The sequence below is a fragment of the Trachurus trachurus genome (assembly GCF_905171665.1).
Source record: "Trachurus trachurus genome assembly, chromosome: 6".
NCBI classification, from domain to species: Eukaryota; Metazoa; Chordata; class Actinopteri; order Carangiformes; family Carangidae; genus Trachurus; species Trachurus trachurus.
Genome location: NC_139897.1, coordinates 20,001,860 through 20,023,166, shown reverse-complemented (window position 1 = coordinate 20,023,166; position 21,307 = coordinate 20,001,860). Strand labels below are relative to the sequence as shown.

General features: G+C 46.7%; 1 protein-coding gene across 3 annotated transcripts in view; it reads right to left on the bottom strand.

The window, feature by feature from the left end:
- Positions 1–463: 463 nt before the first annotated feature.
- Positions 464–21,307, bottom strand: part of dusp8a (dual specificity phosphatase 8a) — a 42,074-nt gene continuing 21,230 nt past the window's right edge. For 2 of the 3 annotated variants that reach the window (XM_083974198.1, XM_083974199.1), the window contains exons 4-7: positions 3,132–3,298; positions 2,855–3,014; positions 2,416–2,539; positions 464–2,096 (exon numbers count right to left, since the gene is read on the bottom strand). In XM_083974198.1, the coding sequence (XP_083830324.1) occupies positions 848–2,096; positions 2,416–2,539; positions 2,855–3,014; positions 3,132–3,298 (1,700 nt within the window). In that variant the 3' untranslated portion in view covers positions 464–847. Of the gene's footprint in view, positions 2,097–2,415; positions 2,540–2,854; positions 3,015–3,131; positions 3,299–9,226; positions 9,924–21,307 lie in introns of those variants that run through there. The other variant, XM_083974200.1, reaches the window with a different exon arrangement.

Sequence of the window (21,307 nt, the reverse complement as noted above, 5' to 3'; positions counted from 1 at the left end):
GGGAGTGGGGGGTGGGGGGTGAGGCAGACTGTCTGTCACTGAGAGTCTTCAACTCAAAGTCTTTTCATCAACAAAACGCTGAGGATCCTTCATTGTTTGGATGCAGTACCGCCTTTAGATCAAGTCCTTGGGATCTCTCTGCCTTGTGCTGTGAGTGAGTCTGTTATCGATCGTTCGTTGGTATCATAATGCAGAGTCTGTAGCAGGCAGAGCCGCCGGGTAAAGGACGGGTGGGGAGTTTTTTTTAGGGGTGGGGGGGGGTGTTGCCGTGCGAGGTTCTGAGGCTTTCTGACACCGGGGTGAAGCTTTTTGGGAGTAAAACATAGGGCTTGGTTCAAATCACAAGCTAAACACCCACTGAAGCACACTACATTTGACCACAGGCAAGCAGTTTGTGTCCGAACTCTGTCAAAATAGGGGGGTATTCTATATAATAAGGATGCAACTTGGCCTGGGTCATTCCTTTTATTTTTTTTTATATATCTGTGACAGAGCTCAGAAACATTAAGAGTTTCAGTACCTAACAGTTCAGCCACCTCCCTGTACGCCACCCTACCCCCAGAAGTTTTTCTTCAGATTTGTGTGAGAGTTCAGGATGGTTATGATCTGCCAAGCACCACATCTCAGGCTCTGTCCGTCCAAGTGAGGATGCTAGTTCGCTTTTCACATTAACTCTCTTGCTTTTGTATCTATCCGTCCTTCTCTCTGTTGGAGTCTTTAACACTGTCTGAGAGGGGAGCATAAAAAAAACAAAAACATCTCCTCCTCATATGTCCTCTCCTTGGACTCCCTCTTAACAGGTCCATGTTTGCCCCCAGGGGACAGCTCTGTTCATGTCCACTATCTGTCAGGATACCTCGATAATCTCCATGCTCCCAGAGAAGCTCGACTGCTTCCCGATCTTCCCCAGTTCCTCCCGGGACCGCGTCTCGGCGATGCCCTCCTCAAACTCCATCTGACAGCTGCGCCGTTTGAACTGCTTCTCTGACGCCGCAGGCCCGCTGTTGTTTGAGGTGTTGGACATGGGCGGCGCCGTCGACGACGATGACGTGGAGTCCCGGTGGTCTCTCTGGATCTGTGGCGCCGAGGGCTTCTCCCTTTGGGCTTTGTCTCGTAACCGCACGCCTTCGCTGCACCCGAACGCCACGTACGCCGAACTGCTCCCGAACCTCACCGAGGACTCCTCTCCCCCTCGGCCGCCTCCTCCTCCTCCTCCCAGCTCCATCTCTCTCTCGCCGCCCTCCTCTGCCCCAAAGTGCCAGGGGGCGTCTGTGGTGGGGGTGACGGGCGTGACCGGAGTGGTGGCCTGGACACTGTCTCTGTGTTTGGTCCACATGGCCCCGGACCCCACGGTGGGCAGGGACGGTAGCGAGAGGAGCAGCGAGCCCTTCAGGTTCTCGTCCGGGCTGGGGCTCTTGTAGTCCAGCGACAAGCCGAGGGACTGTGGAGGTTGGTGTGGTTGGGAGTGGACTGGTGAACTGTTGGAGCTGTGCTTAGGTTTCCTCCGGGGTCTGGACGAGGAAGAACTAGACCTATGGACTCCTTCATTTCCCAACCCTCCGATGCTGCCCCCGCTGCCCGGTGAGGGGAATGGTGAGTCGGAGGAGCTGGGGCTGTCTAGGACGGGAGACTGGGAGCAGACGCCATTGGAGGTGCCTGTTCCTGGGCTGTCAAGCTTGCACAGCTTGGGGACGTCTTCAGAGTGCGCGGGCGCCAGGCTGGGGCCGTGGGGGCTATTGGGGGAATAGACTGACTTAATGTCCAGGGAGAAGGAGCGTTTGAGGCGGTTAGTGTCCATGATCCTCTCTGCAGAGAGGTGCAGGCCGTTGAAGCCCTGCTGGAGGGAGGTGGGTGACGGTAGCTTGGGTTCTGGTGAGATGTGTGGCTCGGCCACAGATGAATCATAGTTGCTGTGGTGACCGTTCATCTCGAAACCTCCGTTGATCTCTGAGCTTTGCTTGATGTTGTTCTCAGAGATTTTGTCATCGGAGGTTGAAGTTAAAGCTTGGAGTATTTGCAGGCCCTTCTCAAACTCCAGCAGCTGACCGAGGAAGTTGAAGTTGGGGGATATGGACGGTCTTCGGTCCTTTACAAACCTGGAGGAAGGAGGAAGGAAAAAAAAGAAAATATGAGCCACAGCAAAGTGTACAAGGGGTGTGAAGCAATGAGGGACGTTTACTACCTCAGATTAACATGTTTTTACTGATGTACAGTACATAATCCTTTGCCAGGCAAATCAAAGCCTTTTGTACACGCTCCGTTCCCTAGCAGCACATCTAACAATTTCATTTCTCACGACTGGAGGGGTGGGGGGCTGAGAAAATCGTCTAGCATTTCTGTCAACAGCTTGTTGTCTTTTTTCACAAGGGCTGACACCTTAGCTCAGCTGGTGGCGGACAGGAGGAGCGAGCGTACCTGTAGGCGTCGTCTGATGACAAGCCCATTGTCTTCATGATGTATGCGATGGCGATGGTTGCTGAACGTGAGATTCCAGCCAGGCAGTGCACAATGACTCTGCAGTTTGACACCTTAGCTTTGTCTGTTGGGGGGAGGAGGAAGGGGGGGAGAGATATGAATACACACAACTCTACACAAATGCAAACAACAGATCATTGACAGGTCTCATCTTAAGCACAGTGTCTGGGGACAATCAGCACCTATTGAAAGCAAACTGACATTTCCTGGCAGAGTACAGGGGGGGGGTCACCTAAACGGATGTGTTATACCTGACCGCTTTTGTCTCTTAAGCTGCACGTGAATGTTCAGCGACTATGACAATATGCGGACATGGCGTATTGAATATCATGGCATTCTTTTTAACACATAACTTGAGATGAATTTTCCCTCCTCTTACCTATGAATTCATTTGTTTTGTCCAGCCAGGGAAGCAGTTTCTCACAGTAGTTGTCGTTTACTGGGATGCGCATGAAGTGGCTTTCGCTGATAAAGTCTGGCTTGGGGCAGGTGTTGCTGGCGTTCAGCACATAGGTAATACCATTCTGGGCCATCAGATCCTGCAGAGGTAGAGGTGAGGAGGATTTAAAATCACGTTTTTTTTTGCCCGGTAAGAATAAGAAGTGAAATATCTCTGGTGAAATAAATTAGATTAGATGCAAAAAAAAATACTCTACCTTGTTGAGGACGTCTTTCTGTGAGCCCAGGTAGAGATGTGGCAGGATGCGAGTGGGCCCTACATTTGCCACAGGCAAGCAGGGCTGGGACAAGCTCATAGGTAGAGCAGTGGCAGGCTTCCCTTCACACAGGCCGGGGAAACAGGACGAGAAGGCAGCAAAGCCTCCTACAGAGAGAAAGAAGAGAGGGAGAGAAATGGTCAGATATACCAATGGTTTTCCACACAACGTACTGAGATCGCTGTAAAAAAAAAAAAAAACTCCCATGAGCTCATCAACAGCACTGAAAAAAAAGAAAGAAACCCAGAAAAAACCCCATTTCACCACCATTAGCGGAGCAGACAGATTCTCTATTGACTTTCAGAGGTGAATCTGGGCTACAATGTCTGGGTCCTGCTTAGTGCAACAGGAGCAAAAAAGAGGCTCTGTGAGCTTCTGTGTGAGTGTTAGGTTAAACGCTGGGCAGCCAGGAATGTGTGTGTCTGGCCCTTTAAGAGGCAGGCGGCTCCACTTTTGGCATATGTGCATAGTGTGTGTGTGTGTGGCTCTGTTTCCTGCATGAGCTCATGTCCTGTAGCAGTGCATTGCGTCAGGCTGGGGGAATGAGAGAGGCCACAGGTGCAGGGCCAGGACAGAGGCCCAGTAACATCCCCCTGACAACCGCACATCACACACACACACACGCACACACACATGCGCGCGCATGAAATCGCATATACACACATACTAACAGGATGATACACTCCAAGACACAATCTGATGACATGATCACATAATCTTGCGGTCAACATATGCTCAGTATTCACTCTCACTGTTTATAATTCTCTGTTCATCCACCACACACACACACATGCATGCACGCACGCACACACACACACACCTAATGTGTACCCACACTCATCATTACTTTGCAGTACAGTGGTTGTATAACTATGGGGTGGGGGCCACTGAGGGGAGATGGGGGTGAGTGGGTAATGACCTCGCTGAGGAGTGTAGAGAAGGAGGGAAGTGCTTCAAGGAAACCCTGAGCCCCAGAAAGGAGGATTAGAACCTAATCTAGGTTCAGCCCTGCCTGACCCAATCTGGGCCTTTAGCACACACACAAACACACGCACACGGCACGCACACATACACATACACATACACATACACATACACACACACACACAGTCACAAAGTGAGAGTGAGTGAGACATGACATCACTGCTCTAAAGTAGCACACACAGCACAGTGCAGGCAGGACATTGCCTTCCGTTGTAACGCACACCCAGCTGCACTACTTATGTAGCAACGGCTGGCCAGCACACACACACATACACACAGAGCACACGGTGTCAGCAGCATGAACTGTGTACTCAACAGATACGAGCTTGAGGACAAATAATAAAAAGCTGCAAAAAAAAAAAAAAAAAAAAAATGGGGTTGTGCAAATGTTCAGAGAATAGCAACTTTGGTATTTGGAGCAATTTCACAACACCACAAGCCTCTGTGTGGCTGGATGCATCCTCATGACCCAGTGCTATTCTGGGTGCACTGTCCCTTTAAGAGCAAGAAGTGAAGAAGGCCTGTCTGTTTCCAGCTATTAATGGCAACCAGTGGAGCAATGACATCAGCGCTCCACATGGGGGGTGGAGTGGAGGGAGAGATAGATGGATGCAGAAAGAGCAATCAGATAACTTACATGATACATGTGGGAAAGCTTAATGCACGGGAGGGGAGGCTGATGGATAGCCGCTGTGCTAGCAAGAGTCTGTATTCTAATCTTTTTTTTTATTTTCGGCTTTTATAAATGTAGGTTAACACACACATGGAGTTTGGCACAGTTTGGCTTTAGACTGTAGTGGCGCTGTAAATCTCCACCAGAGCGTCTTTCTAGTGATCTTTAGGGCGGCGCAACGGAGTCGCTAATTGATAAAACAGAGGGAGGGAGGGCAGTTGTTTGAAAGGTTTCTTCCTGCTTTCTCCATTCCCAAGCTGCTGGTATGGAGCCTGCGTGCACACACACACACACACACATTTGCAAAGAAAATAAATGGTGCTACATATAACCTCCGCCACAGGCATATACTGTATCTGTGTGAGGAAGCGGTATGTTCCTGGAGACAGTTAAATCAACAGGAAAAGCCTCACGTCACACTTCAACCATTTCCCTTTTCTATGCGAGGACATTGTTAGAGAGTAGTTAGAGGGGCAGAAGACAGGACGTCCCACGGTAGAGACTCTTTAGAGTTTCTGTGTGTGTGTGTGTGTGAGTGAGGAGAAAGTGTGTTTGTGTGTGCGAAGGGAAGTGAACACATGAATGAAAATACCCTTCTAAAAATACACTCGCCCTTTAATCTCAAGTGCATCTGGATTAATAATTACAGACATAATTGTTGCAGCTGACCTCATCTGTGTTAAATAAATAGTTAAACGGCAGGAAGAGCGGTGAGCCAGTTGTGTGGCTGGGAGAGCGGGTGAGTAAGGGGTTACTGGCATGAAGGGGAGATTGCAGTCGGAGATAAGAGAGCAGGACTGAGTGTGCCTGCCTGGTTTTTTAAGGGCTATTACATTACAGTGACATTACGTCAACACAATTACAAACACCCTCTGTGTAGTCGAAGCGGTCAGCGCTAATGGACGTTAGTCACACAGGAGATAGCATGTTATTGTCACCTCGTCACCTGACCCCACTCTACTTAAGGTTGTCATGATGACGAGGAAGGGCACTGATGTTGATGACAGTTGGCTCATCGTGTCCCCGAGTCTTGTCAAGATGGAATAAAACACACACACACATACACACTGAGCAACGAAAAGGGCACATGGACGCACTGACACACGCACACATGACAGCGAGCACCAAATAACCCAAAGAGACATGGCCTCACATTCTCCAAAAGAAAACGATGACACATCCGTCCATTCCAATCTAAGCACACAAAGCGCACACATAAACACACTGTACATTCACACTGAGGTCACTGAAAATACCCTGTGACACACACACACACACCAGCCCAGCTGTCCACAGAGATGACATCAGAAAGTCAACTGGGAGAGATGAGTTCACCTTCAGCAGCGGCGGCGGCGGCAGCGCACCATGATAACCAGCAGAGAACTAACTAACATTCAACACAAGATATCAACTCAAACGAGGAGCACGAAGAAGCCGCATCCCACAACTACAGTTTGATCTGAAAAATTCACTTTGTAGGAGAACAAAGGGGCCTGTGAGGAACGCCGTCACGCTGAAGTCATGATCTTGTGCCTCACAGAAATACCATTCAAACTTTTATTCACTTGCGAGACGAAATCACCTTTTGCACTGCGCTGCGTCATGTATCTGTAACTTCTGGAAAATGTACTTGGACAGGATGTGACTAACCCATTTCTGAACACATGCTCTAAAATAAAAAAAAAAATAAAAAAAAGTTTGGGTTGAAAGAAAACACACAACCGGGAAAGAGGGCACTGTGTCGCCAGCAGCGATGCTAGCCAGCGGTGACTTCCTTTTTCCGTTTTCCTCTGCCCACTTCATCACTTATGCAACTGCTTATTTTCCTCTCTCGCCCTGTCAGAGCCGAGCACTCAGGCCTCCTTTGTTTGCTGGTAGGCGAGCGGTGGTCTCTCTCTTCTCATCAGTCATTTCCTTCTACTCAACTTCATATTCACATTTTCAGTGCTAGTTATTATCTTGCTGTCATGAAAAAAAAGTGTTTAGCAGAAGATGTTTAGAATCAAACTTAGTTTTTTTTTGTGTATGTGTTTTGGAGTGGTGTTGCTGGGTGAGGCGATGCAGAAAGCTGAGAGATGAATGGAAGAGGAGTCCTGGAGATATTGACCAGATGAACAGAGACACACAACACCTGCCTGGCTGTTATGGTTAATGGGAGCTCTGCTGTTACGTCACTGCTGCTGGTACAATTGACCAACTCGTCAATACAAGCTCATACAACCCCCCCCCCCCCCCCCCCCCCCTCACCCCCTCCCTCCCTCCCTCCGCCTCTGTGTCTTGTGTGTTTCAGTCTCTGTGTAGCTTGCAGTTGTCCTCTTTAACTCATCTGTTAATGGAGAGGACACACACACACACACACACACACACACACACACACACACACACACACACACACACACACACACACACACACACACACACACACAGGACGAGCATGTACACACACACACACACAGCCCTCCACAGCCTGGGGGCATTGATCTGCCTGAATGACTACCCCGCACCCATTCTTCCTCTGTGGTTCATATCAGGGGAGACATGACGCCATCCTCTGTGCCCCTCCAGCTGTCCCCTCTACTATGAGGGGACATTAGCATCTCAATGTGAACCCCCCTCCCCTCTCCCCCCCCCAAACATGACATCATTGCACACATGTCCCACTCAGCTCCACAAAGGCCAAGCTGCAGCCTGGAGAAGCGATGAGAGCGTGTCTGTTTTAGGGGGCTGAGAGCGGCCCACATCTGTCAGAAATGTGCAGATTGACAGGCTCATAGATGAGCTAGTAGGATGAGGTCATCGCTTTTTCATGCAGATTGATGATGGGCGGGAACAACTGTATGATAAACACGTCATCCTGGCTGATGGTTAAACAGTTTATTGTTCCTTTATCTTACTAGAGTAGACGGTGCCAGCGGGAATATGTCACTTTGATCAGCTGCTGTTTCAGCAGTAACATGTTATTGCACTATTGAGCTATAAACACTCCTGTAATTTAGACTGCATTCGCAAATCTATTTCAAAATAACCTGTGACATGCGATTCTATTTTCACCCCCTACTGGCAAATGTGTGATTTTTTTTTTGTTCTGCTAGCACTTCAACCAGCAAAACCTAGCTGTGTCGAGGTGAACTTTACACTCACACATTCACACATGCACACCAACAGTGTCAAGAACGGCAGGTGTGCAGAGCTGCTGTGCTAACTGCTTTGAACCGGCTCTCTGATATGCCCCTGATATGCATGTAGCATATAAACTTTACACTCATGTCCTCACACATTTATGACTCCAAGCATCCAATTATAATCGACACTGTAATGAATGAATGGCTGATCTGACATTTTAGTGTAAATTGCAGGTAAGCGTGTTGGTTTTTTGTTGTTGTCGTCCAGCCCCGTTGCTGTGCATTGCCTCATCACTCTGTGTGAAAAGGTGTTACATTAAACACCTGCAGTGCACGCTGCACACATATTGATAACATAATCTCCACAAGACACCATTCTGCAGAGAGGGAACAAGGGAGGGAGTGAAAGAGAGAGAAAAGCCAAGAGCAAAGGAGAAGAAAGAGAAAGAGCCTTTGTGATAGTTTTACATCTCAATGACCACAGGCTGAGAGAGCATGAACACTATGTCATACCGCGGGTCACAGCTCTCAGCCCCCCCCCCTCCTCCAGCTCCTTTTTTTTCCTCTTCATCGCTTCTCGTTTTCATGATGTCATCCTCTTAATCCTCCTTCTTCCTATTCTATGTCTCTAAACACATTAACTGCATAAACAAAAAGGTGGGAGAACAATTAGTGGCTTTGGCTGGCTCCCTGTGATGTATTCTTTACGCCTGCTGTGGCAGTAAATCTCACTATTGATCCACTGCACGTCTTTAAAATTCGCTTCACATCTATCTTTCATTTGCAGCATGCCTGGACTGGAATACCTCAATACCTGAGAACCCACTGTGCCTTTGTACTCATCTGCAGTGTGCGAGCCGTCACCAGGGGCTTTCCCCCCTCGTTCACATCTGCTATGTCTGTGTATTTCAAAGCCATTTACACTTCCGTGTGGTTACATCCCTAAGAATTCATATTAATCATCTTTCCATCTTCACTGTGTGTACAAAGCCTCTGTTCGCAAAGATTCACATCCTCAGCAGAAATTAGTGTTTTCAAACTCACATTAACTTGTTAACTTGACCACACGCACACACACACACACACACACACACACACACACACACACACACACACACACACACACACACACACACACACACACACACACACACACACACACACACACACACACACACACACACACACACACACACACACACACACACACACACACACACCACTTCTCCCCTCTTTGCGTCCAGGTGGATACACACCTCGTAGCTCTCTCCCCTCCTTCATTCGTCGGACCCTGATCTTCAGCCTCATGTCTGTTTCCTGCAGGTCCGGCCAAAAACAGTCCTCCGCTGGGGCAATCACCACATCCAGAGGCATCCCCCAGAACACAGTCTTGTCTCACGCGCGCGCACGCACACACATCAACACACACAGATGGAAATGTTCTGACAGAGGTGAAGCCCTCTGAGTCTGAGTGTGAAAATCCCAAGTTGACAAAACTCCTGCTGGCGCCCAAGTCCACTCTGGTCGCGTCAGCTGTTCCAGCGTCCAGTCGGAGACCCTTGAGAGACTTGACCCAGTATACAAGAAAAAAACTAGTCCAAATATGTGTATGGAGGACACACTCCTCAAGTCCACCTATGAACGAAATTCCATGCAATCACCACAAAAATTCCCAAAATGCTCCCGTGTCAATATTTAGCAGTTCTGTGGTTTTGGTGGAGAACGGTCGCCACAGAGGGAGCAGGAGGGAAAAAAACCAAAAGTGAGTAGCCTGTGTTGCCTGTATGCAAACGCCAGCTGTAATGTGCCTGCAGCTGGTTTACAGAGCGTCTGTGTGTCTCTCTGAGCCCTCTCTCTGTCTCTGTGAGTCCACAGCCAGAAGAGTAGCCCACTATTGTTGTGCTGCTTCACTCTCCGCGTCTCTCATTCGCTCAGTCGCTGGCTTACACTCCTCCCTCTCCCTCCCTCCCTCCTCTCCGCTCTCTCTCTCTCTCTCTCTCTCTCTGTGCAAAGAGGATGACGGAGCTGCACTCTCTCCTCGAGCTCTGGGGGTGAATGAGCTCACTTGCCGTGAGCTCAGACTCTGCCCTCCCTCCCTCCCTCCTCCTCCTCCCCCCTCCTCTTCCTCCTCCTCCTCCTCCCCCTTCTGCTACCTCCCTTGCTCCCTCCCTCTCTTGTGGAGCCAGCGCTCCGTCATAGCTAATGTCTAAGGCATGTAACCACATTCCTTACTCACCCAACAAATATGCGGCCACCTCAGGGGCCTAGCTGCGAAGCAGGGCTCTATCAGGGAAGGATGGAGGCTAAGACGCTGCTATCAGGATGTTTAACAGATATGTACATGCTGCTGCAGGACAGATTTGTCTCTGTGCTCTTACTGTAATTGCAGAGAAGTAAAATGCTTGGCTTATGAAAAGAGACTCGAGTCGTTGACATGTATGATGATATGTTTCTTAAATTAAAGAGTGGCGTTTGTGAACTTGACTGTTAGAAAGTAATTATTAATACATGAGACATAGAGTTTTGCTTTTTAAATTGAATATAGCATTTTATATCAAAAGATTATTATCAGTCTGACTATCAGTCCTCATACTATAAAATGCACATCTTTCATTAAGGTGTGCAGATGCTAAACAGCTACATGAGGTTGATTGCCTTAAATGTACTGTAGCTTGGAGGCACATTAAACTTTCTACAGGGGCGGATTAAGACTGTGTCAGTGTGTTGAAAACTGATTTGTCTCCGAAGGTGAGGGAATGCGTGTGACTTCACTGCGTTTCCTGTCCTGGTTCATGTCTAACACGCCGTGTTTGGACACTGTGTTCTTGTTGTTGAGGATGAGAAGGTAGACAGGACGGGAGAGAGGAGAGAGGAGGAAAGTGAAGCTGAGGAGGAGGAGGAGGAGGAGGAGAAGGAGGAAAAAAAAAAGAAAGACACAAAAGCAGACAAAAGTGGAAGGGAAGACTAGAGATGATGAGAAGACCAAACAAGCTCGTGGTTGGCAGCCATCATCCATTTGACAGGCCACAGACTCCTCGTACTTTACTATGGAATGACAAACATGTAGGCCACAAGTCCAGCCGTGGAAACAAAGCAGCACTGGACTTAACATAACCACTGGAGGAGACTGAATGGTACAGTAACTGGACGTTAACTAGTCATTATCCAAATAAAGCTGCTTTAAATACATCTTAATCACACAACAACTAACATGTAAAAAAAAAAAAAGAAAAAGTCCCCACAAACCTGGTTTTAATTTCACATCTGCCTACTTCTACTATTTTTTTTATCAAAATGCAGCCTTCACGTGTTGGTCAGTCAAATGTCCTGTCTACTGTCTGCTAAGCCTCAGGTTGAGACATCACGGTACACTGATTACATTCAAACCAGGTCAGATGGGCTTCAAGTAAATTAAGTCATCGCGCAGTGAGCACTGCTCCAAAAAAAGGCAAATAAGCTTATACAAGATGTCTAGTTAGGGGGCCAGCTGCATGCTGACTGACTGACCTCATCTCATCACTGCAGACCCCTGAATGATCACACACGGGTGAGAACAGCCTTACGTCACCCTCCGCTCAAGTACGGGTCGCTGAGAGAAAGGAAATAGGTCACTTTGCTGATGATGGATAAAAAAAAAAATCGGGTTACTGATAAAAACTATGAGCAAACACACAAGCATGCTAACACACACACACACACACAGCTGCAGCCGGTTGCAGCAGGTGTGACACGCCACAGTGGTCAACCAGGGTCACTACACTTCAAACACACCGATCATCAGTTTGGTTGTTCTGTCTGTGTGGCTTGAAGCCATAAAGCAGCTTTGAAACACAGGACTTCCTACAGTAACTAACACCTGCAAAGCCACAGCAGTGGAGGCCAACAGCAACAAAACAAAGTAGCTGCTGCTGGCTGGCTGCATGTTTTAATGGTCAAACTCTTTTGAGCTAAAGTCAATACCGTGCCCCCGGTTCCCTTTATACCCCCTCTCCCCCTCCTCTAGTCCTCAGCAGGGTAACAAGGCTCAGAATAGTAGGTGTGTTAATTAGAGGATTACAGCCAAGACACTTTTAAATGACAGCCAGGGCTTTTTTTATTGACTGCACATGTGTGCCCTGCTGTGACAGAAATAGGTGGGACTGTCACCCCCGGCCACCACCACTCCCCACCCCCCACCTCCCCTCCCCACACTTCCCTGACATCTCTTAGATTTAGAGCGTGCTTTTATGGTAGAGGGCTTGTTACTGGGACAACACACAGTTTACATACACATACACATGCATAGAGACCAGCCAAAACAGACTAGGGGGGAGAGAGAGAAGTGGAGATGAGCATGAGATAGTGGTGTAAGACAGAAAGGGAGAAGGTGTGGAAAGGCCAAAGGGGCCTTGGAGACCAGAACAACAAGGAGCAGCGTCTCCAAACAAGGTATGCTGGGAAAGATGTAAACAGCAATGGAGAAAGAAGGTCGCTCCCGCACGGCCAGTGAGAGTTACGGCTTTTTAAATGAAGGGTCAATTAATGAAAGAGGACTTTATGTAAGGCATGACTCATCTCTGCAATAGACAACTGCTGGGAAAACACCAGTTCATGAAGTCATGTTTGGATTCAAACTACTTATTATGGAGCGTCTCATTTTGTGTTTGTAAACTTGCTAAATATCCTAAGTGCCCATACACCATGTACTGAAATAACAGGTGTGACCTGGAAAATGTCTGATGTCTTGATATTTACTTTATATCAGACATTTTGTGTAACTAACCTCATAATAACCTTGTTTTAAATAAATAACTCAAATTAAGTTATTGACAGTCACTGACAGATGCGAACTAACAAACAATTCCTCAATAGGGTGAGAATAATTTTAAAACACTGTAGATTTCAGCTTTAATAATCACAACAAAAACAAAACATAATTTAGTATGCATATATAGCAGGGCTATATGTATTATTATTTATTTTTTTATTATTTTTTTATTCGTTTTTTTTTGTTAAATAATAAATGTTTTGTTTGTTAGAATGTGTTCATTTTGCTAATGTTGGCCTTTGAGTTTATGCACATACCTAATATTTGATATATGCTAATAGACTTAAAAATGATTAATCAAATATATTTATATTGAATAGAATACATGAATATGTATTTGCATCGATGCATAAGTCTATTTGAGGGAAGTTCTGATATCCACAGAAAGCTTACACTTCTGATGTCGGTCTAATATAAAAAAAACAAAACAAACCAAAAACAAACTGTAAATATATTTGTTATAGGTTAAAATCTCCCGTGTAACTTTGCACTAGCATCATAAAATAAATCAAATCTTTTTGGCGTGACATATTTCATCAGGGCCCATCCCCACTTCCCCTCCGTGCTGAGACAGGCAGCGTCAGGAGTGTCATCCTACACCGAAGATCATCTGTCAGGATATCACAGGAAAAAGAGACGTCATTCTCTGGATAGGTCAGGTTAGAGTGATGAAGACTGTGAGTTAATGTGGGTGCGAGTTCATCTTTGTGTGTGTGTGTGTGTGTGTGTGTGTGCGTGTGTGCACTGCACCATGTGTGAGGAAGATGAGCAGCAGTGGGTAAGATGAAGACTAAAGAGGACATTAGAGAGGAGGGAGGGTTAAGGACCTGTTAGACACTTATTTGCATCAATATGGGTAAACACAAGCATGTGCGCTCGTGCACATGTTTATATCTTTGTACATGCATGCGTACTGGTGTGTGTGTGTGTGTGTGTGTGTGTGTGTGTGTGTGTGTGTGTGTGTGTGTGTGTGTGTGTGTGTGTGTGTGTGTGTGTGTGTGTGTGTGTGTTTTGATTGTGCTGGTTGTCAGGGGATCAGTAACAAGGCTGCTCTTGCAGTGATGTAATGCCCACAGGAGAACGCAGCTGCCATGCCTGGGGGGTGAGGTAGTCACAAGGGGAGAGAGAGGGGAGGATGGATGGAGGGATGGAGCAATTGAGAATGGGGGGAGGCACTGAGGAGGAGAGGAGAAGAAATGAAGGGGTGATTACAGGAGGAGGGGGTTGCTGGAAGAGAGAGGGGGTTGTTTTAATCCACAGGGAAATGGAAGCTGAAATGATGCGGTCATGTTGCAAAGGGACATCAGTGGCGTGCTGGGAAATTACCTGTGTGTGTATGTGTATGTGTATGTGTATGTGTGTGTGTGTGTGTGTGTGTGTGTGTGTGTGCATGGGGGCTGAGTATTGAACATCAATAGTTGGTTTATCTATTGATTAGACATTTCTTTTTCAATTAAGGCATATATTCATATTTAATTTCAGCACTGTCTTGCATTGATAATCCAAATTAGATGTCAGAACTCCACCTAATGCACACTTCTTCCCTCTAACCTTTAAAAAAACTTCCTTCCTCCCCTCTTACTCCAATTTCCAGAAAGATTACAGGAGATCTGACAAGAGATAAGGTCAAAAAGAAAAAGGCATAGTGGGTGAAGACGAGAGAGGAACTAGAGAAACATGAAAGAAAGAGATTCTTACAAGAAAAGATGAGCAGGGGGGGGGGAGGCATGTGCGATTTAAGGCATCACTGGTGCACTACTTGGTCATGTGTTCATGTGCTCATGCATGAGATAGTTTCATCTCTATCTGTGCAGCCTGGAGGGAGGGAGGCTTGCTCTCATCAGTCATGCAGCAGACCCCCTGCCCTCCAAACAACTTAACCCCCTGGAGGAGCTCAGCACTCAGGGCTACTGCACCGCTAAATCTGCCTCACTGGCAAGAAATTAGTTTACACCCAGAAATATATACACTCACTCCAGCACGTTTATAAAGACACCAAAGACACACACACACACACACACACACACACACACACACACACACACACACACACACACACACACACACACACACACACACACACACACACACACACACAGATATAGACAAACACACACACACACACACACAAGGGAGAGAAGAGGGTAAGCTATCAAACACACCAAGGGGGGCTTTCAGGACCAGACGGGCCCTCATAAACCAGATGAACTACTTAAAAATCCCAGTTGGAGATGTTCAGTGGTGTGTGTGTATGTGTCTGTGTGTGTATGCGCACGCTTGGGCGCAAGTGTGTGCATGTGTGTGTTTGTCTGTGGAGAAAAATGGGGACTATAAAGCTTCAATATGAAATGAGATTGCACGACGTCATCACCAGAAGCCCCTCCCTAACCCTTTTTTTTGTTGCATGCACATTTTTGTTTTTTTCTATTTTCTTAATACTCTGACAATTGAAAATAAAAAAAGTTAAGAATATAATACTGACAAGGGAAAAAACACTTTTTGGAGTCATTTCTGGATTTAAAAAATAAAACAAAACAAAAAAATAAAATAAAATACAATTTATTTAAAAAAAAAATCAAAGAAAGGGAAAATACACATAAGGATTTTCTTCACTTCACTCACAATGTTGCAGAAGTGATATTTTCACACCTGGATACAGTTTATAAATGTGTAAATGTGTTTGCATGCATATAAAGCATGCGCATTGACTGTGAGCATATAAAATGTTAATTTTAGCCCAGAGTGAGACACTTCACAGCTGTTTTCTGCGGTTGTACATATTTGAGTAAAGCATAATGTGTGTGTGTGTGTGTGTGTGTCTGTGCATCAAAGGATAAATACTGTATATGCAGAGACCATGCGTACTGGTGTGCAGGAGTAAAAAAGATGAATCAAGTGTGTATGTGTGTAAAAAAAAAAAAATGGAGTGCACACTCTGATTTCCCCAGAGGTGAGTTTGTCTACACAGGTTCGCTTGAGCAGAACGGATGGTTATTTCATTCTGAATGCTAATGGCCCGAGCTGGGATACACAGGGTTTCACTGCAGAACCTGAAGGCAACAGCAACGCACTGGAAACACGCCTCGTCTGTCTCACTGTCTCCAGCACGTTGGACAGTCTGACACACACACGGGGGCATGGCAGCGTAATAACGGGGCGCTGCTCTGTCAGAGAGGAGCTGACAGGGGGATCGGCTTGTTTTTAATCAGCTTGTACCGCCGCGACATGCAGACTGACAGGCAGGTCTCAGATCAGTTCAGTGTTAATTAGCTCCTATCAGCACAGCAGGCAGGCTGACAGACACACTGTCCTCACAACAGTGCTGGAAGCCACGCCATCTGGTCCTCTGGTAGTTACACACACACACACACACACACACACACACACAGACACAGACACACAGATACTCTTCAGTGTCTACCAGTGTCTCGTCTACCTGTCTCACAATTAGCTCAGACTGTCTTAGACGGCGTCTCTGTGTGTGGCGGAGCGAAATGATCAGATTCCCCAATTTACTTTTACACACCAACTATTATCTCATCGGCACACGCAGCATGAGTCATGACACAATTTATGGCGTGTAATGTGTAAAAAGAAAAATCTGCGTTGGTTTTTCCAGTGTCCTCAGACGCATGTTAGTTATATCTGTGCTTACGGAGAGAATTATTTCCAACTTATTCCGTATAAAGCGGTGATATAATTTTTCTGCTATTTTTCCAGCAACAAAACAGTTATGGAAAATATTTTGGGATATAAAAAAGACAAACAATGCAAATTACTGAACTTTTACTCACTCAGCTGTGTCCTCTCACACACGGACATCCATGCATAAGTACCTAAGGCGTTACACTCTGGGGACTGTATTTGGGCGTACAGGACATGGTGACAGCGGCTATCGCAACACCGGTGGTCAGGCTTGGCTTTCCTGCCATTACAGACCACAGAGACTGTATATATGTGTGTGTGTGTGTGTGTGTGTGTGTGAGCGTGAGTTTGTGCGTGTGAATGTGTCACATCCACAGCCCGACAGTGACATCACTCCAACAGCTAACGGAGGAACAATAGAGAAGGAATGACGTGACGCTGTGAGAGGAACTGGGCAAGCTGTTTCTATGTGCGCCCTGCCAACGCCTTCACTGTGAATTTAAATGGTTTTTCAAGCTGCCTGTAGGACTTCTGAGCATTTCTTGGTGTTTAAATACTAAAGCACCTAAAGATATATAAATACACAAACACATGCTCAGGACCAGGGCCGTTGTATAGGGGAGAAAGGTGATGATAATTCTAGGGGCCCAGCGCCCAGTGGGGCCCACAAAAAACAACCAGTGGTCTTATCTTTGTATGACTGATTTATTTGGCATAAGACCCTGACTAATACTCATAGTAATGCTGCATTAGCATCAAAACAAAGTAGGCTAAACAACAATAGTAGGTTAAATAAAAAATTATAATACATAAAAAAAGGAAAAGTCAGGGGGCAGGGGCCCATTTTAGTATTCTTTCAGGGGGCCCAGAATTCCTAGCAACGGCCCTGCTCAGGACATGCATTTGTGTAAAAAATCCCCAAGACATCTCCCTCTCTTCTCACCCCAGGGAGCCTCGATGTCACTTCATCAGAAACAGGAAATAGTTACACAACAGAAGGGGAAGTGGCCTCTCTCTGTAGGCCGCGTTCATCTTATGCATGTGTGTGCATTGGGTTGTGTACAAGAGACTCTGTGTGTGTGTGTGTGTGTGTGTGTGTGTGTGTGTGTGTGTGTGTGTGTGTGTGTGTGTGTGTGTGTGTGTGTGTTTGTGTATATGTGTGTGAATAGGGGACAATCTCAAGGGGGGGACCGGGAATGATCACAAACCGCTGCGCTTCTCAATCTGTGGGCCTTGGGCCTGCCTGAAACTCCAAAATTAGCTTGTTGCCGTGGCGATGGAAAAATCTCCTGCCTTTATCAGGAAGCGGCGGCACCCCCAGAGGTTTCAGCCCAAAAGTCTGCGTGTGGTCAGCCCTGTATTTACGGTAATAAGACCTCTGTTACAAGTCTGTGTATACATACCAGGAAAAGTGTTAAACCGCCAAGGATTAAAAAGTCTGTGCTCTGCTACAGGCAGCTATAGTCCGCTCCTCTGCCAGAGAGCCTGGAAAAGAAAATCCCCCCTCTGTCTTTTTTTTTTTTTTTTTGGAAAATAATTAGCAAACTGCACATTAAAATAGATTTTCTCATACTGTAACACACTTCAAATAACTGCCAAGAAATACAACACAACCTCATCCACGCGGAGGTGGTGCAGTTAAATCTGATTAAAACAGCCATAAAAAAACAACAACAAAAAAGAAGAAAAACAAAACATGGCAACCAATAGGTAAATAAGGAAGCAGCGCTACAGCATGCCAGAGATAAGGTGCATCAAAGAAGGCAGCGATAAACAGGAATCCACCATTGTTCCAGGGAATGACGGTATGACAGGAGTGGCAGTGGGCAGTCCGAGCATGAATGGAATCTGGTGGATGCAGGCCAGCTCCGAGTAGGATAAACTAGCATAATTGTTAGCTACTCCTTTTTCCCTTTTTCTTCTGCACTTGGAAATTTCCACTCCACATGTGTGTCAGAGTCATCAGGGATAAAAATGCTGGCACGGTAAACTGATGGCGCAGCAGCCAAACTACCGTGCCCTTGGCCCAAATTCACGGTGAGGTTCGAGTTATGAGGTGCTGAGGGGGCGTCGCACACACACAGAGAGAGAGAAAGAGAGAGAGAGAGAAAGAGAAAGACAAAAAAGCACGCTGCTCAGCTTCAGCTCCTGTTGACCTGATGTGTTGACACTGCCTAGGTAACAGTTTAAACAAACTATTTTTATTCCATGCCGGATGAATGCATGACAGGGGTGGGCTGGGATCATCAAAAGGCCTCTAGATAGATTTCAAATGCTGCAGGAGCCAGGAGGTATGCACTGTGAATGGACTGTATACACAAAGCTGCTTAAACAACTAGGGTTGAAGTATTCAGGCCACTGTGGTACAAACACCATCTCACTGGATCTTTATGACACTTAACATCTCGGAAGAGAAGAGATCAAAGGTTAGCTTGCGTATGTACAGTAGTAGGTCTGTCCTGACACAAACGTGTACTAAACTAATCTTTTCCATAAGTAGTTCACCTTTTAGTGTAATGTACTTAGACGCTTGATTGTGAAATTGTGATTTCCAAGTGTCGCATTACGACATTTTCAAGGGAACCATGATGCAATATAACTAGGACTATTGACTGAATTTATGATCTCTTAAGTAATGGTAAGACGTGGATGGGAATGGCACTCACTTTGCATAAGTACATATAAGCTCAAATATCATACGAGACGAGTGTGTCTCTGCTGACGCCTGGAGCTCTAATCTTCATCCTCGCTACTTGGAATTTTTTCACATCTTCTCTCATATGGTAGAAAATGTCATCCTCCTCCTTTGCATGCTAAAGTATGTATGTAAGACTGTTTCACTTATTATGTGTGCGTACGCATGTGCGTGCACGGCCTCTCAGAGTTAGCAAGGGACTCTGAGTGATGGAGGAGAAAGGGAAGAGGAGCAGGAGGCAAGCAGAGCAGTGAGCTCACATCATGGTGGAAACATTTGGCAAAGGCTCACATAAACACACACACATACACACACACATAGACGCATAAACATCAGACTGTGCACGCAAGCCACACACACACGCATGCTGGCCTGTTTTTGTTCTCCGGTTTTGAGGGAAAGAAGGGGAAAATGACATCAAGCTCATCATGTGAGGCCAATGAGACAGACGGGGGAGGGGGTGAGAACACTGGCAGAAACAGAACATTGTTACATAAAACTCAACTCGGTACAGGCCTCCTCTGGGCCCTGTTACCATATTATATGTGAGTCTGCCCATATGTGCATGTATCTGCTTGCTTGCTGGTGTGTGTGTGTGTGTGTGTGTGCAATTTAAGGGTTTGCACAATACCTCATCAAGGTGTGAGGCTAAAAAGGGAGCTCATTAAATACCTGCAGAGTGACTGTTTGCAGAAAAACAGAGCATTATGTCACCGAGCAGCTCCGAGGGCTTCTCAAAGTCTGCAGCGACTTCTTCTCAGAGCGAGGAGGAGGTGATGTCATGGATATTTTTGTAGGCCATTTTCTTTGACCTTTGTGCTCCCTCAGCGCTGGCTGGGGCTGGGGTGGGGCCAGTGTGTGTGTGTGTGTGTATGTGTGTGTTTGTGTATCTACAAGCCAGGGTGAGAGCACCGAGGCCACTGGCGCCAGATGTGACGACCACAGGAGTCTGGGCCTAAAAATAGAGCTCTGTTCTCAGCACCGTGAAACAGAAGAGAGGGGAGAAGGAGAAGGAGGAGGACAGAGGGGGGAAAGAGAAGAAGAAACGGGGGTTGGGGGTAGAGGGGGGGGTTGGTAAAGGAGCGATGGAAGGAGGGGATGGACAGGAAGGCGAGGTCATTGAGAATAATGTGTCAGATCTCCCCGGGGAAGGTGAGCTCACCTCCTAATGGCACCAGTGGCTCCTTCTCAATGAAATCATTGATCTGCCGGAGCTCCCCGCAGTGTAATGGAGAGAGGTCAGATGGAGGAGGAGGAGGCAGAGGAAGGAAAGGGGGCACGAAGGTGAAGAAAGGCAGGTTAAAGGGTTAAGAGAAGCAGAAAAAAAAGATGGAGAAAAGAGGAAAGATGATGGATGGATGGAGTGCAGGTGAGCGTAGAGGCCTCTGGCTGCACAACTCTAATTAATGTGCAACCTCTCTGACCTGCGCTGTGGCCAATCACAACGCACCTGGAGGCAGAGAGCAGCAAGTAAATAAATATCACTCATGCATTGTTTACACAGCTCATGACAACCTCACACAGGTATCTGTAATTTTATTCATGTCGTTGTCGAAACCTATAAAGGACTTGAGGTGGCGCTGTCGGCAGCACCTCTGCATGGGGCGTCAAACTGATTTAGGAGACTAAGGAAAGTTTAGATAAGGAAACAAAACGATGATCTCATACACGTTCAGCAGCTTCTGATCACAAGAAAAACCAGTGTCAGTGTCTGTCGGAGCAATAAGTAGTACTCACTCGCACACTTTACTGCTCTGCAGGTGTGCGTGCGTGCATGTGTGTGTGTGTGGGTCTGTCGTGCTGGCTCAGGGGATGTGGAGACTTCCTGCTGGGCTCCACAAGCAGGAGAAACCATAAAGCAGGACTTTCAGCTCAGAGGAGGCTGCACAGGTCAGCATGACGGCCTGTCTCAGTGAAAGAGCTCTTAGACCACACACACACACACACACCCACAGACTCACACACGAATAAAGGTAGCCAATTGAAAGCTTGCACACACACACACGCAAGGAGTATTACCTCATCTCCTCAATGGCTCTCTCCTCCTTCTGTTTTGTCTTTATCCTTTTTCTCATACGTGCACTCTCAAACATTGCCTCATGCGCGTGCACGAAACCTCTTCATATGCACATATTCATGCAGACATGCGCACAGACACACAAGAACATGCATACACAAAAAAAACACACA